This window comes from Diplotaxodon limnothrissa, linkage group LG20 (genome assembly GCF_057381915.1).
Source record: "Diplotaxodon limnothrissa isolate DT_005_m linkage group LG20, D_limnothrissa_male_GT1.1, whole genome shotgun sequence".
NCBI classification, from domain to species: Eukaryota; Metazoa; Chordata; class Actinopteri; order Cichliformes; family Cichlidae; genus Diplotaxodon; species Diplotaxodon limnothrissa.
Window position 1 is genome coordinate 23,324,659 of NC_140615.1, and position 24,487 is coordinate 23,349,145.

Sequence of the window (24,487 nt, forward strand, 5' to 3'; positions counted from 1 at the left end):
AAAAAAAAAACTACTGGGGAGACCCACTGCCTTATTTTCATGTGTTTCAGATATATTTAGTTCATGTAGGAATACTGAGTGTACTGTCGTAAGGCATGTACAGTCTGAAGAGTACTGCAGCTTTCAACTCCAAATACACCTGTAACCAAAAATAACTACTACATTTTTTTTACACCACTTCATTTCGTCAGCTGCATTTGATAAAAACAGAATGCTTTCCCCTGTTTTTACTGAAATGAGACAAACAATTCAGTATCAGAGAGAACTGAACTTGTGCTCTATACACTTCAGAAAAAATAAATAAAAATCTGTAGGCTCCAGGTGGTTCATTCAGCCTGCATCTGGAAACGTCACTGATCAATGCTCAGGGTGGGAAGAGGAAAATTAACTGCCCAAGCTCCCTTACATCTCTTCTCTCCCTCCTACAAGCTACTAATTTATCATAAAATTTGCATCCAAGCCTTTACATGATTCCATAAAAAAAATATGACATCCTTTGGAGTGACAAATTCCCATCTTTCCACCCCAATCCTCTGATGTAGCAGCTTGAAAGTTCTCCAGTGTATCCCCAATATGCCCCCACAATCAGGTGATTTCTCCTCAGGCAGGCCTTTTCTCCTCTTCCACGGCTCATCTCGGTCTTAGATGGCATGGTTACTGTAGCTTATGTATGTCTGCTTTGAGGCCAACACTGTAGTAATAGGGAAGAAGAAAGAAGGGTTAAAAATGCAATGGGTGAGATTCAAATAGGCAATCATAGTGTTGGAATTCTGATTTTTGTAAAGTTCTCCTTATGAACGACTCAAGTAAACAAGCACAAGTGAAACTAATTTTAATAGCTTGATGCTAATGTTAAATTATCTTAATGTCTCGCATGCTCACGTCTAAGATACAAAATAAACTGTTAGTGATGTGTAAAATGCACAAATTCAACAACATCTGTAATCACAGCCCATCTAATAAAAGCTGCAACCAACATAAATATATATCATAAAAGTATGATAAAAGAGGAACAGCTTGTTTTTATCTAAAGAGCTGTCCGTTTCTTCTTTTTTGGATGGTAATAAATGTTCCCTTGTTTATGGAGGATGTGCTGGTTTCTAAAGAAGAGGTTCTGTTCATTTTCTTATGGCGTATATAACGTTTGGGCTCATTTATCCAAATGATTAGTTACTGTTAATCTTTTGATTTCTTTTTTTATTAAAATAATAATAGTTTGAAAATATTTAGTAAAATTACTTTTATATTAAAAAGTAATATCTGTTAAATGTAAAAGGAATCCTCATCTAAAATCCTTTAAACCTCCAAATGACATTATTAGATCTAGTCTAAAAATCCAAAAAATATATAATGTACATATGACGTGAAATGGAATTATCCTCACATTTTACAGGTATATTATTTATGTTTGGTAACAGTATTCATTTAATGTATTAATTTGTATTATCATTTCTTTTCACCACAAATACTGATCTTGGTTTAGGCAGGAAAACTGCTTTGTTAGAATTTGGGTTAAAATACTACAGCAGCTCTTTTTTTTTTTCTTCAATGCTTTGTTGTTAGTTTGGCATGGGTGCCTTGAGGAGTCACGAAAACATCTGTGGTGCCAGTATAAAACCATCTTCCAACGCTGACAGTAAATAAAAATGTAACAATTCCTGCCTGTGTATACATACAGATGCATCATATTTACATGTTTTCCTCTTGTTTTCCCTTGAGATAAGTCTGTCTGGTAATATTGCAGACATTTTAAAAACATAGTATCATAAGATTTGACAGCAATGCAAAATTATTCAGAGTCACTTGAGTTTTGCACTCATATGTACCTGGTTCTACAGCATAGTAAAATCAGGAAAACTCTCTATTTTTTTAGATTATACTATTAAATTGCAATTCCAAAATACAAACTACTAAACTACCAAGCAGTTCACAGCAGTAGCATAAAATACAGGAGTAACCATTCAAATGCAAGTATTTTAGTGCATGCAACGACCTGTGGTTTCTATGTGCATCAAGCAAAGCATGCAGCAGTCAATGTATTACCATTCTTAACTGTGGTGTTTTACATGTAAAATACAATTAAGGCGATATGTGATCTGTCCCGGCCGTATAGCTTTTGCTATCAACGTTTGGTAATGGTTCTAATTATTCTTTTCATTGTTTGTGGAAATTTGTGAGCTGTGAATGAAGTACATAAGTCAGATGACCAGAGGGCAGACCACAGCAATCATAACAAACCCAAACCACTGGTCAAATGTGACTGTCATACATACAGTACCTATGAGTATGTGTGCAGTCATGCTTGTCTGCACACATATGTCTGTGCAAATGTGAGTGTATGTGTAATTTTTAAAAGTAAAACTGTCCTCAGCGAGCATGCTCTGTGGTGGTAATCACACTACCAATCTGCCAATCTGCCTACAGCAGCCTTGGCTGATTGAATATGTCAGAAGGGATGAATCCAATCAGAAGACGGCTGAAAGCCAGAGTAGGGGCAAAAGTGCTGCAGAGGAGAGATGTGCAATGGTAAACGCTTCTGGTATATTTGTCAGGGCCATACTGGGTGGGTGAATGGGGGCGGTATTCTTGCCATTTCATCCAAAGCATATCTTCCAAGAAAAGCATTGATAAATGAACCTTATTTGAATATTTATATGCTGCGAGGCCAAGATAAAGAATAGATGGTCCAGAAAGAATTGGAGCTGGCAGACCCATCTGTCTTTTCCTGTTCACTCTTATTGTTGTTGTTGTCCCATTACCACAAATTCCTTCTTTTGTCAACAGGGAAACAAATTACAGGGGACACATGGCTATCGCTTGTCTCCTCTCCGGCAGAGGGTTGTCATCTTCTCACATTAACAGGCTTTACCATGCTGATTGGCCATTTTACAGCACCACACACCAATCTTGTTTATCCAAGTTAATATCCCTTGGTCCAGGGTGGATTTGTGACTGTGTGATTAATGCTTTATGTCATTCAGGGTGCTGAATTTTAGCAGGGATGCTTTTTTGCATTGTGTAGGCAGGCACAGGTGTTGTGGTGAACATTAGCAGAAATTAACAGGAAAAAGTGCTCACGGATGACAGAAGAGCAAAGTTATTTTCTAATCAGGTTACCTGAGAGTCTAAAGTCCCTCACAAGGCTCCCCTCCCTCAACACAATCTGACACATAAGCACAAAGAGCAGTTGTTAGATTCACAGTTTAAACCAGAGGTTAAGTCTCAGCACCTATAAATGGGTTCTGTAATTGGATAAGATACTGTAACAATTCCCTTTCAAGATAGGAAGAAAACATACACATAAGTGTAAGTTGTCTTTTTTTTTAGTCCGGATATATATCATGGTATATTGTTCAGCTTGTCAGAGTAAAAAATCAGTACCTTAAGTAATCACAACATGTGGGGGTGCTTGACTGGATTTATTCCTGCCCCCACACAGGCACTGCCTGTTCATACCATTTGTCTTGGTGATTGAAATATCCTCATCTCCAACACTGAGTTATCCTTGCTTTTATCCCTTTCAGAATAGTATGGGCCCCCTGCCACACCTTCTGACTGGCAAATCCAGTATCAATATAGTTTTTGAAAATTTAACTATTTTGCTATTGCATACAGTAAAATTAAAAAATAATCCTTCAAATAGAGAAAATTAACTTCCAGTCTTTTTTGAAGGGAACACTTAACTACTACGTCACTTATGTGCAAGTGAGAAGCTAATGTGACACAACCCCTATCACTTCTAATTATTCCCATCGTTCTTTTTGTCATCTGTTAAAGAAAAATGTAATCTTCACTTAAAAGGAGTTCATTATTTTCTGCATACAGAGTGCATTAACAGATGCTGGTTGACCTGTCTTTCCTTTGTTGCATGGATGGATGTCATTGTGTGATACCAACCTTGTGTTTCAAGACTTTCACAAAGTTCAGATTTGGCCTCTCCGTTGGGCCTCAGGCCACCTTTAGGGTTGAACTTGTTGGACATGGTGGCTGCAGTGACCACAGCCTTTAGACTGCGTTTGCGCTTGGGTACGTTCTGCTCTGGATGGAAAAGAACCACGTAGACTTTGGGCATGTAGAGCATACCCAGAGAGACCGATGCACTGAGGCTTATAGAGATGGTTAGGGTTGTAGTCTGGATGTACATCTGTATTATAAAAGAGATAATAGAGACAAAATAATAATATTTTTTGGAAGCACTGTGTCATGGAAAGAAATGCGATAGTCTCAAATTAAACTGCGTACATAACAAGACCGAGTGTTGCTCAGAGCCTTCCCAGTTCAAGCTACAGAATGAAGTCACTCTCCTTTAGCTAAAAGGAAGTTTAGTGGACGATATTTCTATGTTTCACATCTTATATAGCAAATTGTGATGGAACACAGGAACATTTATGTAAACTGGTGACTCCTGACTTCTACCGTCATTTCAGGGTTTGTTTATTTTATGATATGCATATAAAAAAAAGCCCCCCTGATGCATAGATGTTTTTACCCTGAGGTTTTAGACAACATCATTGTGTGTTTTCTGAAGCCAGTGACAGCTGCTACTCACAGCTGGGTAGCAGATACATAGCTATAGGCAACAACTGGGGAGTGGAAAGAAACGGCCTACAGCATAATAAAAAGGCCTATATCATAAATTTTTCATTTATGATAATCACCCTAGAACTCATACACAGTACATCTCTAATTTGTCACTGTAGAGAATGCGACGAGTCAGGGCAGATGTTAGTAGGTAGACAACATTTGGCATCGATTAATTTTTATGACATGCTTTAAATTTCTGTTTAAGGTGCAAAACCAGTGCAAAATATGAAAATACAGTGTCCTGGATTTAAATGTTAGTTTCATGAATTTAACAAAGAAACTGTGATCCAACTTCATCTTTTTCCCAATATCATTGCGTGAAAACCTTAATTGAATAAAGGGGAAGTAGAGAACAGCTTACTTTGCCTCTCTAAAGTTGATGAACACAAGGCAGTAAGTGTACAGTGAAACACAGCTGAGAAACATCCTTCAAAGAGATTTGCCCAAGGTTTTGTTTGACATTACATTTGCAGACATCACAAATGACTGAGCTGTTTGACATGGGAATAGCCAAAAGGGCTCTTGTCAACAGTTATAGATGATGTTTCCCAACATACAGTTGTGACATTCTCCAATCAGCCATAACATTAAAACCTCTGGCCTTATATCCACTAGATCCCTCTCATGCTGCCAAAATAACTGAACAATTGAGGCATAGTCCACAAGACCCCTGAAAATGTCCCGTGGTATCTGGCACTAAGACATTAGTAGCAGTCTTTAAGCTCTGTAAGTTTGTGATGTGGGGCCTGAATGAATCACACTTTTTTTTATTGTAGGGGTTTTGGTGTTATTCTTTTTTTTTAGTTATTCTTATGTTATTTGTTCTGTACTTGTATTAGATTATATTAATATATTGTGTAAATGTTATTAATATCAATTTAATAATGTAGTAAACCAAGAAAAGAGGTGGCTCAGAGATTTTAGGGTGTTTTCCTATGGGCTACAGCCACCCCTGTGTAGTGGGCGCATTGCTTAATGTCGCTCTCTTTGTATGGTTTCTTTAGGAAAAGAAAATTACTCTGAAAATCTGGACTGCCCTTGCAATTTATTTCATCTCCATAAACCTCAAAACATATGGTTGCTAAAAAAAATGGTTTTCACACCTTGAAAACCCTTGAGAGACCCAGTTGTCCAGTCATCAGAGTTGTGTCAAAGGGCTTTACACTCATCCAGTTCTTCTGCTCACAACCTTTCTCTTACAGAATTTTAACTAGTCCAATGGCCATCAGTACAACTAGATGTCAGTGTTGTAGCACAAGACAAAAATAACATTGGAAGTTACAAGGTGGTTTGTGTAGCATCAATGAGTGTTTTGTTTGGATTCTATAGGTATTATATTGGAGAGTGTTCAGTTAGTTCAAGTGGAAAGGCAATGCCATGTCATGTTGATGTAAAAAAAAAAAAAAAAATGTAGAGAAGCTCTGTTGAAATTAAGCTGCCTAAAGCCGTGTCAGAAAAAAAGATGTCAGTGGAAGATGGAGGTGACAGAGCTTTGTGCTCCATCATTACTGCAAACAGCACACGAGCATTCCCTGGTGATAGAGGGGGATTGTTGTAATCTCCTGAGAAGATTACACATGGCCTAGGGTGAGTTTGGAACCCTAGCCCTCTAGAGTACAGAGTGGAGTTACTCTGTGAGGGCAGCCAAGACCCTTGTCCACTTCTATCAGCCTTTATGACATAAATTTCCCTGACGTGCCGAAATGGTTACCAATCTTCACCATTGGCACAGTGAAAGAACAGGACCAGACATAGAAAGTATTATCAACTTTCATCGAAGTCAGATTGCTCCTTTTTGTTTTTATGCATTCCTTGTCCAGAGGTAACCCTACCTATTTGTGACCCATGTGAACACAATCACTGGATCACACTCCCACAAAGTTGCCAAGCCTTGGTAAAGTGTTCAGGCTTTTTGGTTTAGTTATATATTTATTTTTCTAGACTTTCGTGAAATCAACTAAAATGATTTTTAACAAAAAACTCTCCAGACTCCAAATACACAGACAATGCCCACTGCTACTACTTCAGATAGGCCATCCATCTGCTGTGGTGACTCCTTGTGAATAAGGGAGCAGCCTAAAGAAGCTTTTACCTTCTTGAAAAATGCTCTTAATCAGTAGACTTCCAGAATTCTGGCTGAGAAACTGTGTCATTTGAAACATGCAGCTCTATGGCCTTTTCATCCCAAACCATATTCTAACTTAGGTTGTTTCCCACCAGCCTTTGTGTTTAAGACTTTAGGCTTTGACTGTGAATATATCAAATTTAATGTTTTAATATGTCTGGTCTAATACTTATTCTTTTATGACAGGCCCATCCAGCGACAGCTTTGAGGGCTCCATTGTCTGCCGGTAGTAGCAGCTATACCAGGACAAAGCTGGATGGCAAGCCTCTTCTCTCATGAATAGGGAAAATACATACTGACACATAATGAAAGGAACAGACTTGTTTCATGGCAGACATTTTGACGTTATTTTGAATCTCAGTAGGGAAAGCATAGGTGTGATAAAGATGGCTTAGTTCAGTGTAAAGAGCCAGCATAAGCACTTTCAGTGGAATTATACCACCTAAGTCCAATGCAGCGATCATTAACGGATCTAAACTGTGACAAGTTAAGATTTCAGCTGCAAAAAATTGTTAAATCTCTTCCTTAGAGATAACTGTGCTGTTACTAAGGCACTTTTTGTTGCTCTCTCCTTGTGTTCATTTAAAAATAATGAAATTAAGAGCAGCATTATTCAACAAATCTTCCTATTACATAATATAAAAAATTGTAGGGTGAAGCTACAGCTGATAATGTATTTATGCAAAGTGAGAATCAGTTATAAATTTATATATAATGGGTGTAATTAGAATAATATTTGCTGAATAAATAAAACATAGTTCATCTGTTGATCACTGTTAAAGTGAATGGCTGGCAAATACAACAATGTATGTGAAGGGCCTTTTTCATCAGTCGTCATAGTTTGTGATGCTTTTTTTGTTTTGTTTTTTTACTGTTAGACTGTCCAAAGATTTAGCTTGCAGTGTAAATCATATATGACCTTCAGTCGTTCAACATGCCTTTGATTTGTATATGTGCCAGTTCAATTTAATTAAAACCCCTAATACAGAGAATAATTTCTCCTATCGTTTCATCCACCTGCTTTTCACTGTTGGACATACAAATGAAGGCCAGAAGTGATTTTCACCTTCGCTGCCTCATCAGTGGCTGTGTTTACGTTCATGAATTACCATAGCAAATGGCAGCAAGCATGTTCACAAAAAAACTGCTATCCATTGTAAGACAACCTTATATTTCTTTTTTTTCAAACTAAGGAGCTTTGTTTCCAAAAAACTCCAGATGTTACTATCAGAATATTGGTAGCCAATGTTCATGCAAATTTATCCCCACCTTTTTATGATATTAACAACCCAAAGGCTGCTATTATGGCTATAGTACTCCAATATTGAAGCTTCTGTTGCAGTTGGTGGTTTGACTTTTTCACTCTCTGCTTTTTAGATGTACATCTGCGCTGTGCAACCTCAAAATTAGCACTTGTAAGAGCTAATTTGCAATTCACTTTCAACTGACAAGCAACATCAACAGCCACAGTAATTTTATGCTACTTCTCAAACATGCGTTCTCTATTTCTGTGTGCATGAATGTGCAGTGATTGATTCAGCTTCACTGGGTGCAAATACTGAGTAGTCAAACACACATAGAAAGACAATTAAAGAAAACATATCCAAGCAAACTTGAGGTGAATGAATTATTCTCACAAGCCCACTTTAAAAGTCTTGTAATCCCACAGTGGAGCACAAAGCCCATCAGCTCATGATGAATAGCTCCACATATACAGACACAAGGAGCTGATGCTTTACAACAAACAGTTTGAGTGGCCATTTTCTTCATAATAAAAAGCACAGGAAATATAAAAAAACTACAAATGGAAAACTGACATGTGAACATGCACAAGTGAATTCACTAGACTATTGTAGCCTTAAATAGAGAACTGCTGTTGAAAGCATACAGACTACACTGGCATCATACCATTCTAAACCAGTTACACAACTGGGACTAATTCAATTTGTGACCTTACTCTTCTAGCAAATTTTAAATTTGATATTTACCTTTTCTGCTGATTGTGAGGTCCCGAAGAAGATGGGGATAAAGGCAAGCCACACAATGCAGGTGGTGTACATTGTGAAGCCGATAGGCTTGGCCTCGTTGAATGTCTCTGGAACCCCTCTAGTCTTGATGGCGTAAACTGTGCAGGTGACCATCAGAAGCATGCTATAACCCAGCAGACAGATGAGAGACAGGTCTGATATATCACATTTCAAGACGCCACGGGCCATGTCGGGATTTGCTGTGCGCTGGTCTACATAGTCTATGATGGCTTGTGATGGGTCAACACCAAACCAGATGCACACTCCAAGGAGCTGCACTGATATCAGACTAAATGTGATAACTAACTGCGAGGCTGGGGAGATAAATCGAGGGGCACTGACCGACATCTTGCCCTGCTCAAAAATCCTGTAGATCCTATTTGTCTTGGTAAGCAGTGCTGCATAGCTTATACTCATACCCAGACCAAGGAAAATCCTTCGCAGTGAGCATACGAACACATCAGGAGCAGAGATCATAAGGAATGTTGTAGCATAGCACAGAAAGATACCTGTCAGCAACACATAGCTAAGCTCTCGACCAGATGCCTTAACAATTGGTGTATCATTGTAACGCACAAAGGTTACAACCACTAACAGAGTGGCCATAATCCCAAAGACTGCAATGAGGACTGGTATCACGGCCCATGGTGAGCTCCACTCTAGCTTGATAATGGGAATGGGAACGCAGCCAGTGTGGTTGTCATTGGGACGCAAATCAAAGCGGCACATCTTGCAGGTGTAATTGTCTGCCTGATACTGATAACCATCACAATTCTCGCAGTGCCAACAACAAGGAATTCCCTTCACTGTCTTCTTGCGCTGCCCAGGACGACAGGGTTGACTGCATATAGAGGAAGGGACTTCTTGTGTTTCACCAGGCCACTGCATGTCATTAGTCTAGATGGAAAGGTAAAAGAAAAAAAGAGCTTTAGTAACTCTGTCTACACAAAACATTTTTTCACATTTGTGTGTGTTTTTTAATCTATTTCCTATCGATATACTTGGCTTTTTCAAATGTAGTAGACGCAGAATATGCATAAGTATTGTGTATTTTATTGACATAATTTACTATATCTTCCTATATTTTAATCATATAATTGTAAATATTTTCAGTTATTCATTATAGTACAATTGAAAGTACATTAAAAAGGTTATTATTGAAAGAATATTGACAATATTTATTAATAAAATAATTAAGATATTAAGACACTTACTACATGATATGAGTTACATTGAGACTATTATTTATAGTTATTAGCATGGTTTCATTGGATCGAAGTTAAGTTTTATTAACTTAAATGGGTGTGGAAATGGACAGGAAAGTTTAATTCAAACACCCAAATAGTTAAATGATTGTTCTGACATTTCAAAAATTATGGTATTTCTTATTCTTCTTAGAGCTCTCAGCTACTGATGTTGGTGAGCTGGTGTTGTGTGTACTGCCATAACTCAGCTTCTTGATGTCTATGATAATCCAAAATCCTATCTACAGTATGCATGTAAACAAAATAAGAACACACAGAGGGAGACTTAAGAATCATTAATAGCAAAACATGATGGAAACATGTTTTTCCTCAGAGGATTTGGCATTTAAAATATAGTAGTTTTGATGCTTAAATATTCAGACACTGCAGATTCTGTGCACTATGTATACATTAAAAAGGAAATTGGTATTAGTGTGTAAAGAATGACAGCAAATGTCAAAAAAAGGTTGATGCAAATAGTTGTGTAAAAATGTTGTTTCCTCCATTACACACCTACTGCTATCGCCATGATTTTGAGTGTAAATGTGGTCACGCTGCATAATACTGTCTTTTGACCCAAAGCATCTCTGTTTCTATAAATTCTTGAGATTTGAGTCACTATTGTGTTGAATGATTCCCTATAAAGCTGCATATAAGCAAGATGTATTTAGCATAGTTTTGGATATTAGGGATAAGTTATGAGGAAGTGCATAAATTAAGCTTTACTACATATGGGTTTTCTGTTGCTGTAAATGTCACATGTAATGACCACAAGTTTAGAGACTGGTTTAGCATTGTTGGGATGGGTTTAATCCAAATGACACTATAAATTTTACAGTTAGTTTAGTTTTTAGTTATTTATGTTAAGGCCCCAGTCACATAGGCCTAGAAACCAGTCACTACAGAAACTTTCCATCAGTAGGTATTCGCTGTTGATGGGAAGTGATTGCTGGCTATTGCCAGATGAAATTTTTCACATAGAGGACACCAAAAAAACCTTGTGATTGCTTCTGGAAGTCGCCTATAGTTTGCATGGAAGAGATTCACTAACTACTGAAGAGACCCAGATCACTGAATAGTAGTGAAAATTAAAAAGTATGATGCAATAAAAAAAAAAGGGAGACTTTGAAAAAAACAAAAAACAAAAAAAAAACAGTGCCTTTTTCCTTTCCTTCAAAATAAAATTCACAACTTTTACTCTGAAGGTGCCGAAAGCAACACATTTCAAAAGGTGCAACTTTTACTTTGAAAGCTAATGGGTTCTGGTTTGAATTAAAGCACCAGTATTCCATCCATTTTGTGGTCGGTTCATGTGAAACTGCTATATGGTGACACATTTAAGGTGCAGGTATCCACCGCAGTATTCTTCTGAAAGATAGATGTTGCCATTCAGGCAATACCGCCACATCAGCGCTGATACAGGGAAACCAGAAGCAAAGATTTGGAAAAACAGAGTGGAGATTTTTTTTTTTTTTTTTTAAAGCTTTCCACAAAGACACATGATTTCAAACTGTTGCAGCAAGATCTTCCAATGTATAACCTCTATAATCTTTAAGGTTATGTGCTAATATATTATTAAAATGACGGTAAAAAAAAGAAAGAAAAAGACGTGATTGCACACTTATGTTTTCAACCCAGCTGCTGTGGCACCGGTCCAACGCACCAGGTTACAAAAATAGAGAAATGAACGATTGTTCAAAGCTAAAAATTATGTCACATCTGTTGGTGTGCACTGCCATTGTGGTGTCGCTTGGACTGGCAGTGTGACTTGGTATACGGTTAGCATAAAAGTGTCTTATACACCACAGTTTCAGTACAGTTTAGCAAGTAGTGGGTGGGTGTTTGTGGACAAATTAACATCTTCCATGAACACTACAGGTGACCAAGGCAATTTTCTATCAACCAAACCAATCATATGGAGGTTTTTAGCATATCACATATAACTTTGAAGTCAACTGCCAGCAAGCACTTGCAAACAGTGTTCACAATGTGGAATTTTTTTTTCAGTTTCTCAGTCTGTCCAGTAGTTGAAACAAGTGATTATAGTTTCAAAGCCAGGTGTTTTTTTTTTTTAACTTCAACTTTAAAAATTGAACTTTAATGTTAACTCATACTTTGTGGAACTTTTTAAAAGTTCAATTATTAATGAACATTAGAAGAAAGCATACGATATTTCAGACATACCTAACAGTTTAAAAATACATACGTCTAGGTGGAGTTGATCTGTCCAGTGACCAATGATTTTGTATTCTGTGGTGTTTTTTGTTATCTGGTATTGGTAGATTTCATAACGACCAGGAGCATCTCCATTCTCATTGAAGACCACAGGGGTGCCAGCAATTCCTAAAGAACATAAAGGCAAAAAAAGCAGTGTAGTTATTTTGTTTCAAAGAGGATACTGTTAAAGCTGAAATCCAGTGTTGAACATTGCCATAAAAATTCAAGGTTTGATTTTCAAATTAAATGAGGTTGCAAGGGGAACTTCAACTTTGTGCTGCTATAGTGTTAATGACTGCAGCAAAATAGATGTTGACAGGCATATTCTCCAGGTCCTCTGAGAAGGGCCAGGGCTGCTGTCTGTTCATGTTCCCGTATCATTTCACACTCTTTCATTCTGCTTATTGCCCCATTGAGTGTTATCCACTAGGTCCCCACTCAGAGTGCTAACGAATGACAGCACTGATTTTGATTACCACTTTGAGGTCTCTCTCGTGTCCCTGCTTTTCTTTCCGAGCCAACCTACAATCCCCTCTTGCGCTTCAACTTGTTATAAAATTGTGTTTTAAGGAGTTGAAGATTTACAGAATTAGTGATGAGAGCCCGCCACCTCACTTATAAATGAACCAATAATGGTATCTCAGTTTGGCTGTTTGGTATACCATATTTGTTTTTTCTCATTTAATGAAATCTGACACTAGTCAGAAATTCTTTAACATATAACATAAAAATCATGCAGACGCTTGACAGTGTTTTCCAGCACTAGCGGGAGTTTATCATGTTCCACAAGTATTGACTGTACTGTCCTCTGTGATAACCAAAAAGGGAATTGTTTGTTTGAGTGTTTTGTTCTTTTTTAATAGGTCACACTATTGATTGTTGATTGTTGTTTGAACCTGTTAGCCAGATTTGGAAACCTGTGAGTCAAGCCATTAGACCAGATGTATTCTCTCCACCAGTGCAGATTTGTGTTTGTCAGAGGTCTCATCAAAATCCATAGAACGTAATTGCATTAGTGTCATCCTGGTGTATCAACCAGAGAGCATGTCTGAGACAACAGCAGGCAGTAATTGCAATTATGAAGATTTTCTTGCTCACCTCAGCAATAGAAGAAATTTGAGTAGGATGTGTATTTCCACTAATTTGATTGCCTTAATCAATTAGTTTCACATCTTGGGAGAGCTACATTTTGAGGAAACTGAAGACTGAGTCTAAGTGTTTCTTACTAACATGGAAATCAAATGGATAATACATTAATGCATGGGCATGATTAACAAGTACTCACATTGCAGGTCATTTGAAACGTGGGCAGTATCCAATATTCTTTTGTTGCGTCACTATGACGTTTGCATTTTTGGCATTAAATGCTTGGCGTCGTTGATTTTAATCTCGTTGGTTGGATCTTAGACTTCTTAACTGATAGATCTCAGTGTGTGAGAGTAAACGGCTGTTTTTCCAAACAGCTGAACTCTTCCACTGGCTCACCACAAGGTTGTTGTCTCTCTCCTCTTTTGTATATTTTGTACACTAATGACTGTCGCAGCACACAGGCCAATAGGCATTTCATCAAATACGCAGATGACACAGTCATTGTAAGCCTCCTTCATGGTGAAGAGGATTCCCATGGGCCTGTTGTGGAGGAGTTTGTTTCATGGTGTGATCAGTCCTTCTTAATGATTAACACCTTGAAAACCAAGGACATGGTTATAGATTTCAGGAAGTCATCCCCTCATCCTGAGCTTACAGTGGTAAATGGTGCAGCCATTGAAATGGTGGATAGTTACAAGTACTTGGGGGTTGTTCTTGATAAGCCCCTGTCCTTTGAGTCACATCTTGCTGCTACAGTGAAAAAGGCCCAACAAAGACTGTACTTTTTAAGGAGGTTGAGAGGTTTTAATGTTTCATCTGAAATGATGACTCTCTTTTATAAAAGTTTTATTGAATCTGTTTTAACTTTCTGTATCATTGCTTGGTACGGTAGTATGTCCATGGATAATAAGACCAGACTTAACAATCTGGTTAAAGTGGCGGGCAAGATTTTAGGGAGGTCTCAGGTCCTGCTTGTGGACTTTTATAACAGGCAGGTGCTGAGGAAGGCAACTTCTGTCCTGTTGTGTTCAGATCATCCTCTCTTTAACGATTTTCAACTGCTTCCATCAGGTCGTCGTTATAAAATGACTGCAGTGAAGACAAAGCGACACAAATTGTCATTTGTACCTAGTGCTATTATCTTAATTAACAACACTAAATTGTAAGTGTTGTTGCCATTGCACATTGCACTTTTTTCGATGGAATATCTAGGTTGTTTTATCAGGCTTATATTATATTATAGTATTTTTTTAATGAGTGTACGTGATGTGTTGGTTGTATGTTTGTTGTTTGTTTTGACATACTGCGAATCAATTTCCCATCAGGGACAATAAAGTTACCATTGACCATTGACCATTGATGCCATCTTAGTGAACTTTATTTCTTGCTTCATCTTTTTTTAAATCACATTACAAAAAATCTAAGGACAGTACTGCTTTCCAGTTGCATGGCTTTCTGTACTGCAAGAACTGACGCTACAGTTCCCAGACCACCTTTCGATGGTTATTATCGAATCAATTTGCCAGATTAAGGGCCCCAAGGTGTTGCTGATTATCTTTTCAGTATTTACTCTTCGGACTTTCGGACTGCCTCGAAGAGATTCTGGCAAACCGTCAGACGTCTCAGGAGGGGAAAGCGGTGCTCTACCTGCACTGTGTATAGTGCTGGCGGAGCGCTGCTGACGTCGACTGAGAAAATTGTCAGGCGGTGGAAGGAATACTTCGAGGACCTCCTTAATCCCACTGACACGTCTTCCGAGGAGGAAGCAGAGTCTGGGGATGAGGGGAATGACCCGCCAATTTCCGGGGGCGAGGTCACTGAGGCAGTTAAACAACTCCTTGGTGGCAGAGCCCCTGGTGTTGATGAGGTCCGCCCCGAGTTCCTGAAGGCTCTGGACGTTGTAGGGCTGTCCTGGTTGACACGCCTCTGCAATGTTGCGTGGAGATCAGGGGCAGTACCTGTGGACTGGCAGACCGGGGTGGTGGTCCCCATCTTTAAGAAAGGGGACCGGAGGGTGTGTTCCAACTACAGGGGGATCACACTCCTCAGCCTCCCTGGGAAAGTCTATGCCAGGGTGCTGGAAAGGAGAGTTCGTCCGTTAGTCAAACCTCGGATACAGGAGGAACAATGCGGTTTCCGTCCTGGTCGCGGAACACTGGACCAGCTCTTTATCCTCTCCAGGATACTTGAGGGTGCATGGGAGTTTGCCCAACCAGTCTACATGTGTTTTGTGGACTTGGAGAAGGCATTTGACCGTGTCCCTCGGGGTGTCCTGTGGGAGGTGTTGCGGGAATATGGGGTGTCTGGCCCATTGCTACAGGCCATTCGATCCCTATACAACCGTTGCAAGAGCTTGGTTCGCATTGCCGGCAATAAGTCGGACTCGTTCCCGGTGGGTGATGGGCTCCGCCAGGGCTGCCCTTTGTCACCGGTTCTGTTCATAATTTTTATGGACAGGATTTCTAGGCGCAGCCAAGTGGCGGAGGCTTTCGCTTTGGTGGCCTCAGAATCTCATCTCTGATTTTTGCAGATGATGTGGTTCTGTTGGCTTCATCGGGTGAGGGCCTCCAGCTTGCACTGGAACGGTTCGCAGCCGAGTGTGAAGCAGCGGGAATGAGGATCAGCACCTCCAAATCTGAGGCCATGGTTCTCAGCCGGAAAAGGGTGGAGTGCCCACTCCGGGTCGGGGATGAGTTCCTGCCCCAAGTGGAGGAGTTCAAGTATCTCGGGGTCTTGTTCGCGAGTGATGGGAGAAGGGTGCCGGAGATCGACAGACGGATTGGGGCTGCAGCTGCAGTAATGCGGACGCTGCACCGGTCCGTCGTGGTGAAGAGGGAGCTGAGTGTAAAAGCGAAGCTCTCAATTTACCGGTCGGTCTACGTCCCTACCCTCACCTATGGCCACGAGCTGTGGGTAGTGACCGAAAGAACGAGATCGCGGATACAAGCGGCAGAAATGAGCTTCCTCCGAAGGGTGGCTGGCCTCTCCCTTAGAGATAGGGTGAGAAGTTCGGCCATCCGGGAGGGGCTCAGAGTAGAGCAGCTGCTGCTCCACATCGAAAGGAGCCAGCTGAGGTGGTTCGGGCATCTGACAAGGATGCCCCCTGGGCGCCTCCTGGGTGAGGTGTTCCAGGCATGTCCCACCGGGAGGAGGCCCCGGGGCAGACCCAGGACACGCTGGAGAGATTATATCTCTCGGCTGGCCTGGGAACGCCTTGGTATTCCCCCGGATAAGCTGGAGGAGGTGGCTGGGGAGAGGGAGGTCTGGGCCTCTTTGCTTAGGCTGCTGCCCCCGCGACCCGGCCCCGGACAAAGCGGATGAGGATGGATGGATGGATGGTATTTACTCTTCAGCTTTTATTGTCTTTTATGACACTGGGCTCAAGAATAATGTAGTCTTTCAAATAGTATCAGACCATCACAGTTTGGTGTTTTGCTTAAGATCTGTTATTATGGTATATACACACACTGCAAGCTTAAATTTGTTATACTTGAACATTTTTAAGAATACGATCCAGATCAACACTACATATGATTTGCTCCACATCTACAGTATGTTTTGTGAAATTTGTCATGCTAGTGTTGGTGTATTCTGGCTAATAAACAAACAGAAAAATGAGCAGTCTAAGCATACATCAGTGAAGTTTAAAATTCCCTCCATACCACGCATGAACGTCAGTCCTGGATTGAGAGTAATATATTACTGTTTGTGATATTTTCTGGAATATATAAAGATATAAAATTTCCCAAGTTTTCGTATTTTAACTTGATATGTCGCTCTGAAGATATGAGACATGCTTTATCTGACAAGTGATAAAAAAATCCTCCCAAAAACTCATAAACTTCTGCATAACCCTATTTGCACTGACTAAACCTCCTAACAAATAGCATTTTGGTCAGGAATATCGACAGAGAGTCACTTCTCTTAATCTTTTGCTTTTAACATTCTGTTGTTCCTGGTTGCAATATTGTAACCAGAAGGTAGCTGTTCGGCCCTAGTGTATATGAAAATTTGACCTTTTCACCTTTGTGTTATTTGTTTATTTATTTGATTTTGTTACTCCACTGTTGACTTCCAGACCCTTGATACCATTGTCTCTGTTTAACACCGACATGTAAATAATACCCTCCACTGACTGTTGTGCCCTCCCATCCTCTTATGTGTCAGTGTAAATGCAATGCCTGTTGACTGCTTTTGGGTTATCTTTTCTTCCCAGACCCACTCTCTGGGCTGTTAATAGACACACCACCACAGGAGACCGTAAGAAACAGAACTTAGAGTAATTCCTTTGACAATTTGAAACATACTGTATAAATAGCTATGTTGAAACCCCAGACTAAAAGACAAATATTTAATTATGACATGTTTAATATTACTTACCTACTATCAGATTTATGGTCTGCGAGGTTTACTTTATAACGCTAAACGGAAAAATAGTATTAAACAGAATTAAGTTTGGACTTTTTCTTAAATCTAACCAATATCAATTTATTTCACTTTATAATAGATAATAATCATGGATCAAAAAGTATCAATTTCATGTACAATATTTGTAAAGTTTTGGGTATCCTTTAGTCAGCGTGTATGTCTATAGAAAATTCCCATAATACACAGGGATCATATGGATGCTGACATTGTTCAGAGCTTTTAGGCTCCGATTCTGTGAACTGAAAGACTCTTAAAAGCAAAGCGAGCTAGGCAGGATTCCGGTAATGTGAAGCATTGATTTTCTAGCCATCGCTGTTGAAAATCCGATGGCTTCAGTGCTGACAAACCTTCCAGTAACATAAAACCATGAATAAAATAATGCATAAAGATTTGAAGAACACTAATTTTGTACTGCACATCTATACATATAGCATTGCTGATTAAAGTTTTATGGTGCTATGAGGATTGATCTTTTAGAACTAACCAAAGATGACTCCTGGATACAAATCTAAACAATGTCTTTACCTATTCCATTTGTTTAATTTTGCACAAATATGGATTGACCTCCTTGCACAGTAATAAGCACACTCACAAACACTTTTGACATAGACAAATTTCCTGAGTTCTGCAGTGTTTCCTTTCAGTATCCATCAGGGATGAAAACTGGAAGCTGCAAACACAAGAGTCAAGTTAAACTTTACTATCCTTGACAAGAACGAATGAGTTCATGTTTGCTTAAGTCAAACAGACACAAAATTTAGGCCCTGACTAATCACTGGGCAGTTGGATGCCTGTCTGGTATATCATATAATTTTGTCATCTGTTTTACAGATGGAGCAGATTGTTGGTCTTTAATAACTGCTGTTTGCTACTGTATTTACAGTAGGAGGCTAAGGGGGTGTTTTGTGTTTAAAATCCTTACTTTGTACTTGGTTGAGTCAAGAAAAGGTTGTTAAAAGCAAATAATGGTTGTCTGTAGGAAATGAAAAAACAAACCAAGGACTTACATTTTTAATTCCTTTCTTTGGGGAATTTGGAGGCCAGGTTAACACCTTGAACTCTTTTTCATTTTTCTGAAACAATTCCTGAACAATTTTGCAGTATGGCAAATTCCATTACAAACAGACAACTACCATCAGAGAACACCTATGTAGTTATTAGGTAAAAATCACATAATGCATGGAAGGGAATCTGGCAAATCAGGAGACAGGTACAGCGAAAGGTCATGCACTTGAAATTAAGGCTGGAATGCTGTACCATTTAGAGCACAAAAACAGTACACCCACCCAACTGCTTGTCAATGCGAATATCTAATAACCCAATTGCATAGCAGCAACTCATTGCATTTAGACATGCTCAAAATGAACTGCTGAAGTTAAAACTCATCATAAGAATGGGAAAGAACGATTATTTTGACTGGAGCTTGGACTCACAGCCTGGGTATTTCAGGAAATGCTCATCTACTGTGATCTTTCTGCACAACAAATTCTACAATAAAGATTATGGTCTGAAAATCATCTAGTAAAGAGAATTGTTCTGCTGTCGACAGATGTGAACAGAATGAGAAGAAGAGAATGCCTTTAAACTTAGATTCTTCTTTACTTTGATTTGCATCATCAGTTTACAGTGGTACATTATTTTTAGTTTACTATACATGGCATCCTTTATCTATTTTCCATTATCTAGGAATTCTCTGTGCGAAATACCTCACTGATATCTGCTTTGATAGGATAGGAAGACAAAATGAACTTAAATAACTACTTGTTACAATCAATGTAGGTGGAAGAGCATCTCTGAGAACACAACACATCAAAGCTTGAAGGATTAAAGCCGCAGAAGACCACACTAGATGTTACTTGTGTCAGCTGTGAACAGGAAACAGAGCTCAGCAACAGGAGATTGGAAAAATGTTGCGTTGACTGATGAGTTTCAGTTTTTGCTGCAACATTTGAATGGTAGGGTGTAAACAATGTGAAAGCATGGATCCATCATACTTTGTATCAACTGTATGTTTTGGTTGTTCTGGTAGAATGTTGTGTGTTATATTCGTAATACATTTTAGTACTAAAATAGTAGTAGTAAAGATTAAAGAAAGCCCTGAGTAGTGTTTCTGACAATGTTTATGACCACAGTGTACCTATCTTCTGACTGGCTTTTCCAGCGAGATAATGTGCATGTCACAAAGCTCAAATAATCTTAAACGGGTTTCTTGAACATGACAGTGAAGTCTCTAGTTTCCAAATCGCCTTTGGGGTGAGGTGGAATGGTAAATTCGTGTCATAAATGTGAAAAATATTGTGTCAAAATAGAACAAAATCTCACACTATTTTGACTCTATGCCATGAACAATTAAAGCAGTTCTGAAGGTAAAAGAAGTCAAATTCTCTAGTAAGTGATTTTGCTGATGTGACACAGGTGCTCTTGACAATTGGTGAGAAAATAAATAATGGGTTGAGGTAAAAATGATTTGGTATATGTGGTCGGCAACAATATTTATATAATCCACATGCCTCATGCCACATGCCAGGACCCAGAGTTTACCAGAAGGAGATTATCCAGAATATCACACTGCCACAGTCAGCTTACCTTTTTTGCAGTGCATCCTACAGCTATCTCTTGCCCAAGGTTTTCATTAAAAGTTTATGGTGTGCAATAGTCCCAGCCTTTCCAGCCTTTATCATTTATTGAATCTTGGGTGCTCATGACCCTGTAGCCAGTTGGACTTATTTTTAAAGGTAGTTGCCAAACTTGGTACTTCCAAGATAAGGAAAACCTAAGAATATCTTTATCTAGCTTTTAGAATCAGGTCCTTGTCAGTGCTGTTCAGATATTTATGCTTGCTCATTTTTTTCTTCTTCCAACACATTAACTTAAAAAATGCGTATTTATTCCCCACCCCTTGAGAGGAATTATTTATAAGACGCGGCAGTGTTGTTTACTTCATTTGTAAGTGATTGAAATGTGTAACTGAACTGTGTAATTCCTACAGCCACTAGAGGTCTATGTGAATTGAATGTAAGCATTTTATGTGTGAAAGCATCCCGCTTATAAACACTAAGAGTAGGATTCATCGAAGCTACTGGCCAAGCTCCAGACAGATACGTTAGCAACTGACGTCTGGATTCCAAAGAAGTGGAGCAGATGTCTTTTGCTTCATCGACAACTTTCTTAATTGTGTAATTTACTGTATATTATTCTTGTCACATACTTAGCTGTAGAATGATTATCCCTGACCAAAAGATCCCACTCTATAATTGTCATAGAAATAAATGTGTCCATTACTATATAATTATCTGTGAGGGTGGAGCAGGTGGAGACTGTGTCAGACCACTCATGTTGCATTCTGCTTGATTGCATGGCCCTCTTCTCTTGTCATATAATTAACTCAAGCTGTTATAACTACTTACACTGACCTAAGGTAGACCTCAAATTTTCATATGTTGTTTATTCAATCTTTGCAAACTACAAGATTATCTTCATGCCCATGCTGTGTATATATGTACCTTTTTTTAATACGGTAAGGTCGGATCTACTTCATAGTGTCATTATACAGGCTTTTGTGAAATTATGCAAATAACAGTGGCAGTTTTAATCACATGCTGAAACCAGATGAAATCCATTTTTTTGTCTTGGGTCAGCTAGTGGTAAACAGTATTTCTCTACGTTTAAGTATTACAGTTTTATAAAGAGACAGAGAGAAGCTGAACTTCTGAGTTTGAGAAAAAGCTACTTTATTAGCTGCTCCCTTCCTGACGAAAGGATTTGTTTTCCTGGCTAGAACTGCTTCAGCAACCTTTCACTTGTTAAATGAATATGTTAACCACTACACTATGGAGGCAGCAGGTTGAGAAGTAAGAACAACTCGACGAAATATGTATTGACATTTGCTTACTAAAGTCTGAAAAATTCCAGTTTTTGTGACCTTTATAAAGTTTTATAAGCACAACAGGATTTCCCTCAAATCATACACCGTCACAGTTCAGGGATAGTCATGAAGCTACGTTAAATGTAATCAACTCATATCTCTTTCTGTCTCAGAGACAACTGCATCCTGTTTTTGCCAGTGACACTTTACATTGGACAACTACTGGAAAACTACAGATGCCCATTTCTGTTGTGCCTTATGTTAACGTGCTTCCCACTCTCATTTACATATAATTTTAAGCAGCAAGTGTACTTAAAGCAGCAGATCTCCTGTGTGGGCAATTCAATGCTTACATGATAAGGCAGGAAATCTCACAAAGCGCAGTTCCTGCACATCATCAACCATGATAAAACATGCTGTTCTGCTGGTGATTGTCAATCCTCCTACGGATCTCAGCCTCAGTACTTCCTGGAAATAATTTACTTTCAGACGCCTGATAATTTGAGACCACTGCATAGTATATAACTAAAGGCTCTGCACAAATATGCTAGTGAACCCAAAAATGCACCAAAAAGTTGTGTACTACTCACATCTATAAGGTATTCTGGTCCTGTTTTGATGGTTGACTGATATATTGACCCATCCCTATGATAAATATTGTTTATAAGGAAAGACATTTCATTTTATTTGATACTTTAGCTGAAAATACTTCCCAGACTTTCATGTCCATCTTGTTTTCACACGGCAAAATGGGTTAGGGTTATGTGCTTTATCAGAATTAGGAATACATACCTGTAAAGTTGACACTGCGGATATATTTGAGAAGCAGTGTGCCATTGATAGTGTCCATCTTGGAGCAAAGGCCAACTTTTCCAGGACAGAGGTCTTTGTGCATATTATGTAGAGCGTGAGCCATTGCGTACACTGCATCTATAACAAACTGAACCTTCCCCTCCTGTTCATATGATGAATCTTTTCCGATCCGCTCATGGTCTGAAAGAAAACAATAACAAGATAAAAAAAATAAAAAATAAGAATTTGTTAAATCCAAACCTAAAACTAACTCCATAAATGAATTTTTTTTAAAACAAAAAACAAAAAAACAAGTTGATTATGCTCACTGCTTACTTTAATTTATATGTTTTACTTAGGTTTCCATGCTGTTTTTTACTGGCTGAGTTGCTGCAATCTTGAAAGACAGTCATGACTAGAATCTTTGATATGAAAAACCATCATATTTAGAACAAAAGAGCTGCTTGGTAATCAGTGGAAAAAATAAAATAAGAATGATTGCTAATGTTTAAATCAAGCAAATTATAACCTTTCAAGAAGCCGGAATGCTCAATTGTGAAAGAGTCTTTTTTCCACTAGATGGATTTTGAAAGAGATTGGCACTGAATTGTGCAGAATCTCTTTCCACAGAATCCAAAATGCTCTCTTGTGAAGCCTTTCTCTTTACGGCCTGTTGATCACTGATTAGACCAACTCAGGAATATTCGACAAGACTCGTATAACCTCATTTGCCTTTTGCACTGCTTTAGATAGACTTTGCATCATGCAAAGATGTTAATTGAAATGAGTTTTTATCTTTTAAACTAAGGAAAAGTTTATGTTGCTTGATAAGGCAAGGTATGTTGCAGTTGTTTATCCATATGTTTTCTTAGTGTTTATCCCCACAACATTATATGTTACCTATTGCACATTAATCATGCGTTCAGAGTGGTTGAGTGACAGGGAAGGAAAGGTAGAGATGGTAAGAGAGTTCTAATCATTCTTTAGTTTTAATGCAATTAGTTATGACAGGTGTATATCAATCTTAACTAAGGTTGTCTTCTCTGTAAGTAAGATTTCAGTTAGCAGCTTAATCCTTTTTATCATCCAGTGTACTACAAAGTAGGTCAAGCATAAAAAAATAGCAGTTAGACACTGTTGCTGTTTTAAGTGAAGTGTGCAACAATCAGAATGTACAGGGGTTTAATTGCAAGGTTTAGAGTTTGAACCTTTAAAGGTATCGTGAGAGAAAAAAGTGAGTTTACAGCACATTAGCTTGTTTATCATTAAAGTTTTAGGCAAATATCATGGAAGAAGCCTGTTGATAACTGTTATATTGCCTTGAGGTATGTGTCTTTGTTATGGGGTAACAGGGGAGCCAAATGTCTTACATTCACCTGCAAATCTAAAACTAACCCTCTAAACTTCTGTCTGTTAGTCTCACATTTTGTTCCAATAGATTTTAGTGCTGCTCCGAAGAAGAGAGTTGATAGACATACCTCGTGTGCACTAATTTAACCAGCCGTTTATTTGAAACACATTTGAGCACATCTTTTCTCTTTGTGATGGTTGGTAATTTTCTGCTGCCTACAATTGAAGGAGGATTACTGTCTGAATTTTAACAACCTGAAATTAATTGTGTGCAGTGTAATTGTCCTCACCTGCACAGAATGTGACAAATATCTTTTAGGAGATGCTCAGCTTTTAAAAGAACATGAATTAGAGCGTATTGCAAAACAATCTCAGAAAATATGACAGGAAAGAAAAGTGACTGTTGAAAGTACGTATAACGTGACACTTTATTTTTCTTTGTGGTGACAGCTTGTTCAAATCACACTGAAACCTGACAACCTTTAGTTGAGGTTCATTTTCATTAGCTCAGTAGATGGTTTGTGTCACCCCGTCTCTTTATGTTTTGAAAGGTTAATGCATTTTTACAACAATTAGATCGTCTGGTTTTGAATTCTGCTCAGCATGAGAAGAAAATGTTTTTCAATCTCTTCTCGAAAAAGACTTCAAAGTATAATTCCCACTAATGGCTAATGACAACAACACAATGTGGAAAATTAGCAAAAAAGTAATAATCAATTAGAGTTGCAAATGTGTGTGCTGCGCATTTGCAAGCTGTTTCACAATA

General features: G+C 38.6%; 1 protein-coding gene across 1 annotated transcript in view; it reads right to left on the reverse strand.

The window, feature by feature from the left end:
* Positions 1 to 641: 641 nt before the first annotated feature.
* Positions 642 to 24,487, reverse strand: part of LOC146610940 (metabotropic glutamate receptor 4-like) — a 135,490-nt gene continuing 111,644 nt past the window's right edge. The window contains exons 6-10 of the mRNA XM_085345394.1: positions 22,372 to 22,572; positions 12,187 to 12,323; positions 8,698 to 9,633; positions 3,898 to 4,144; positions 642 to 691 (exon numbers count right to left, since the gene is read on the reverse strand). Coding sequence (XP_085201520.1) covers positions 642 to 691; positions 3,898 to 4,144; positions 8,698 to 9,633; positions 12,187 to 12,323; positions 22,372 to 22,572 — 1,571 coding nt within the window. The remainder of the gene's footprint in view (positions 692 to 3,897; positions 4,145 to 8,697; positions 9,634 to 12,186; positions 12,324 to 22,371; positions 22,573 to 24,487) is intronic.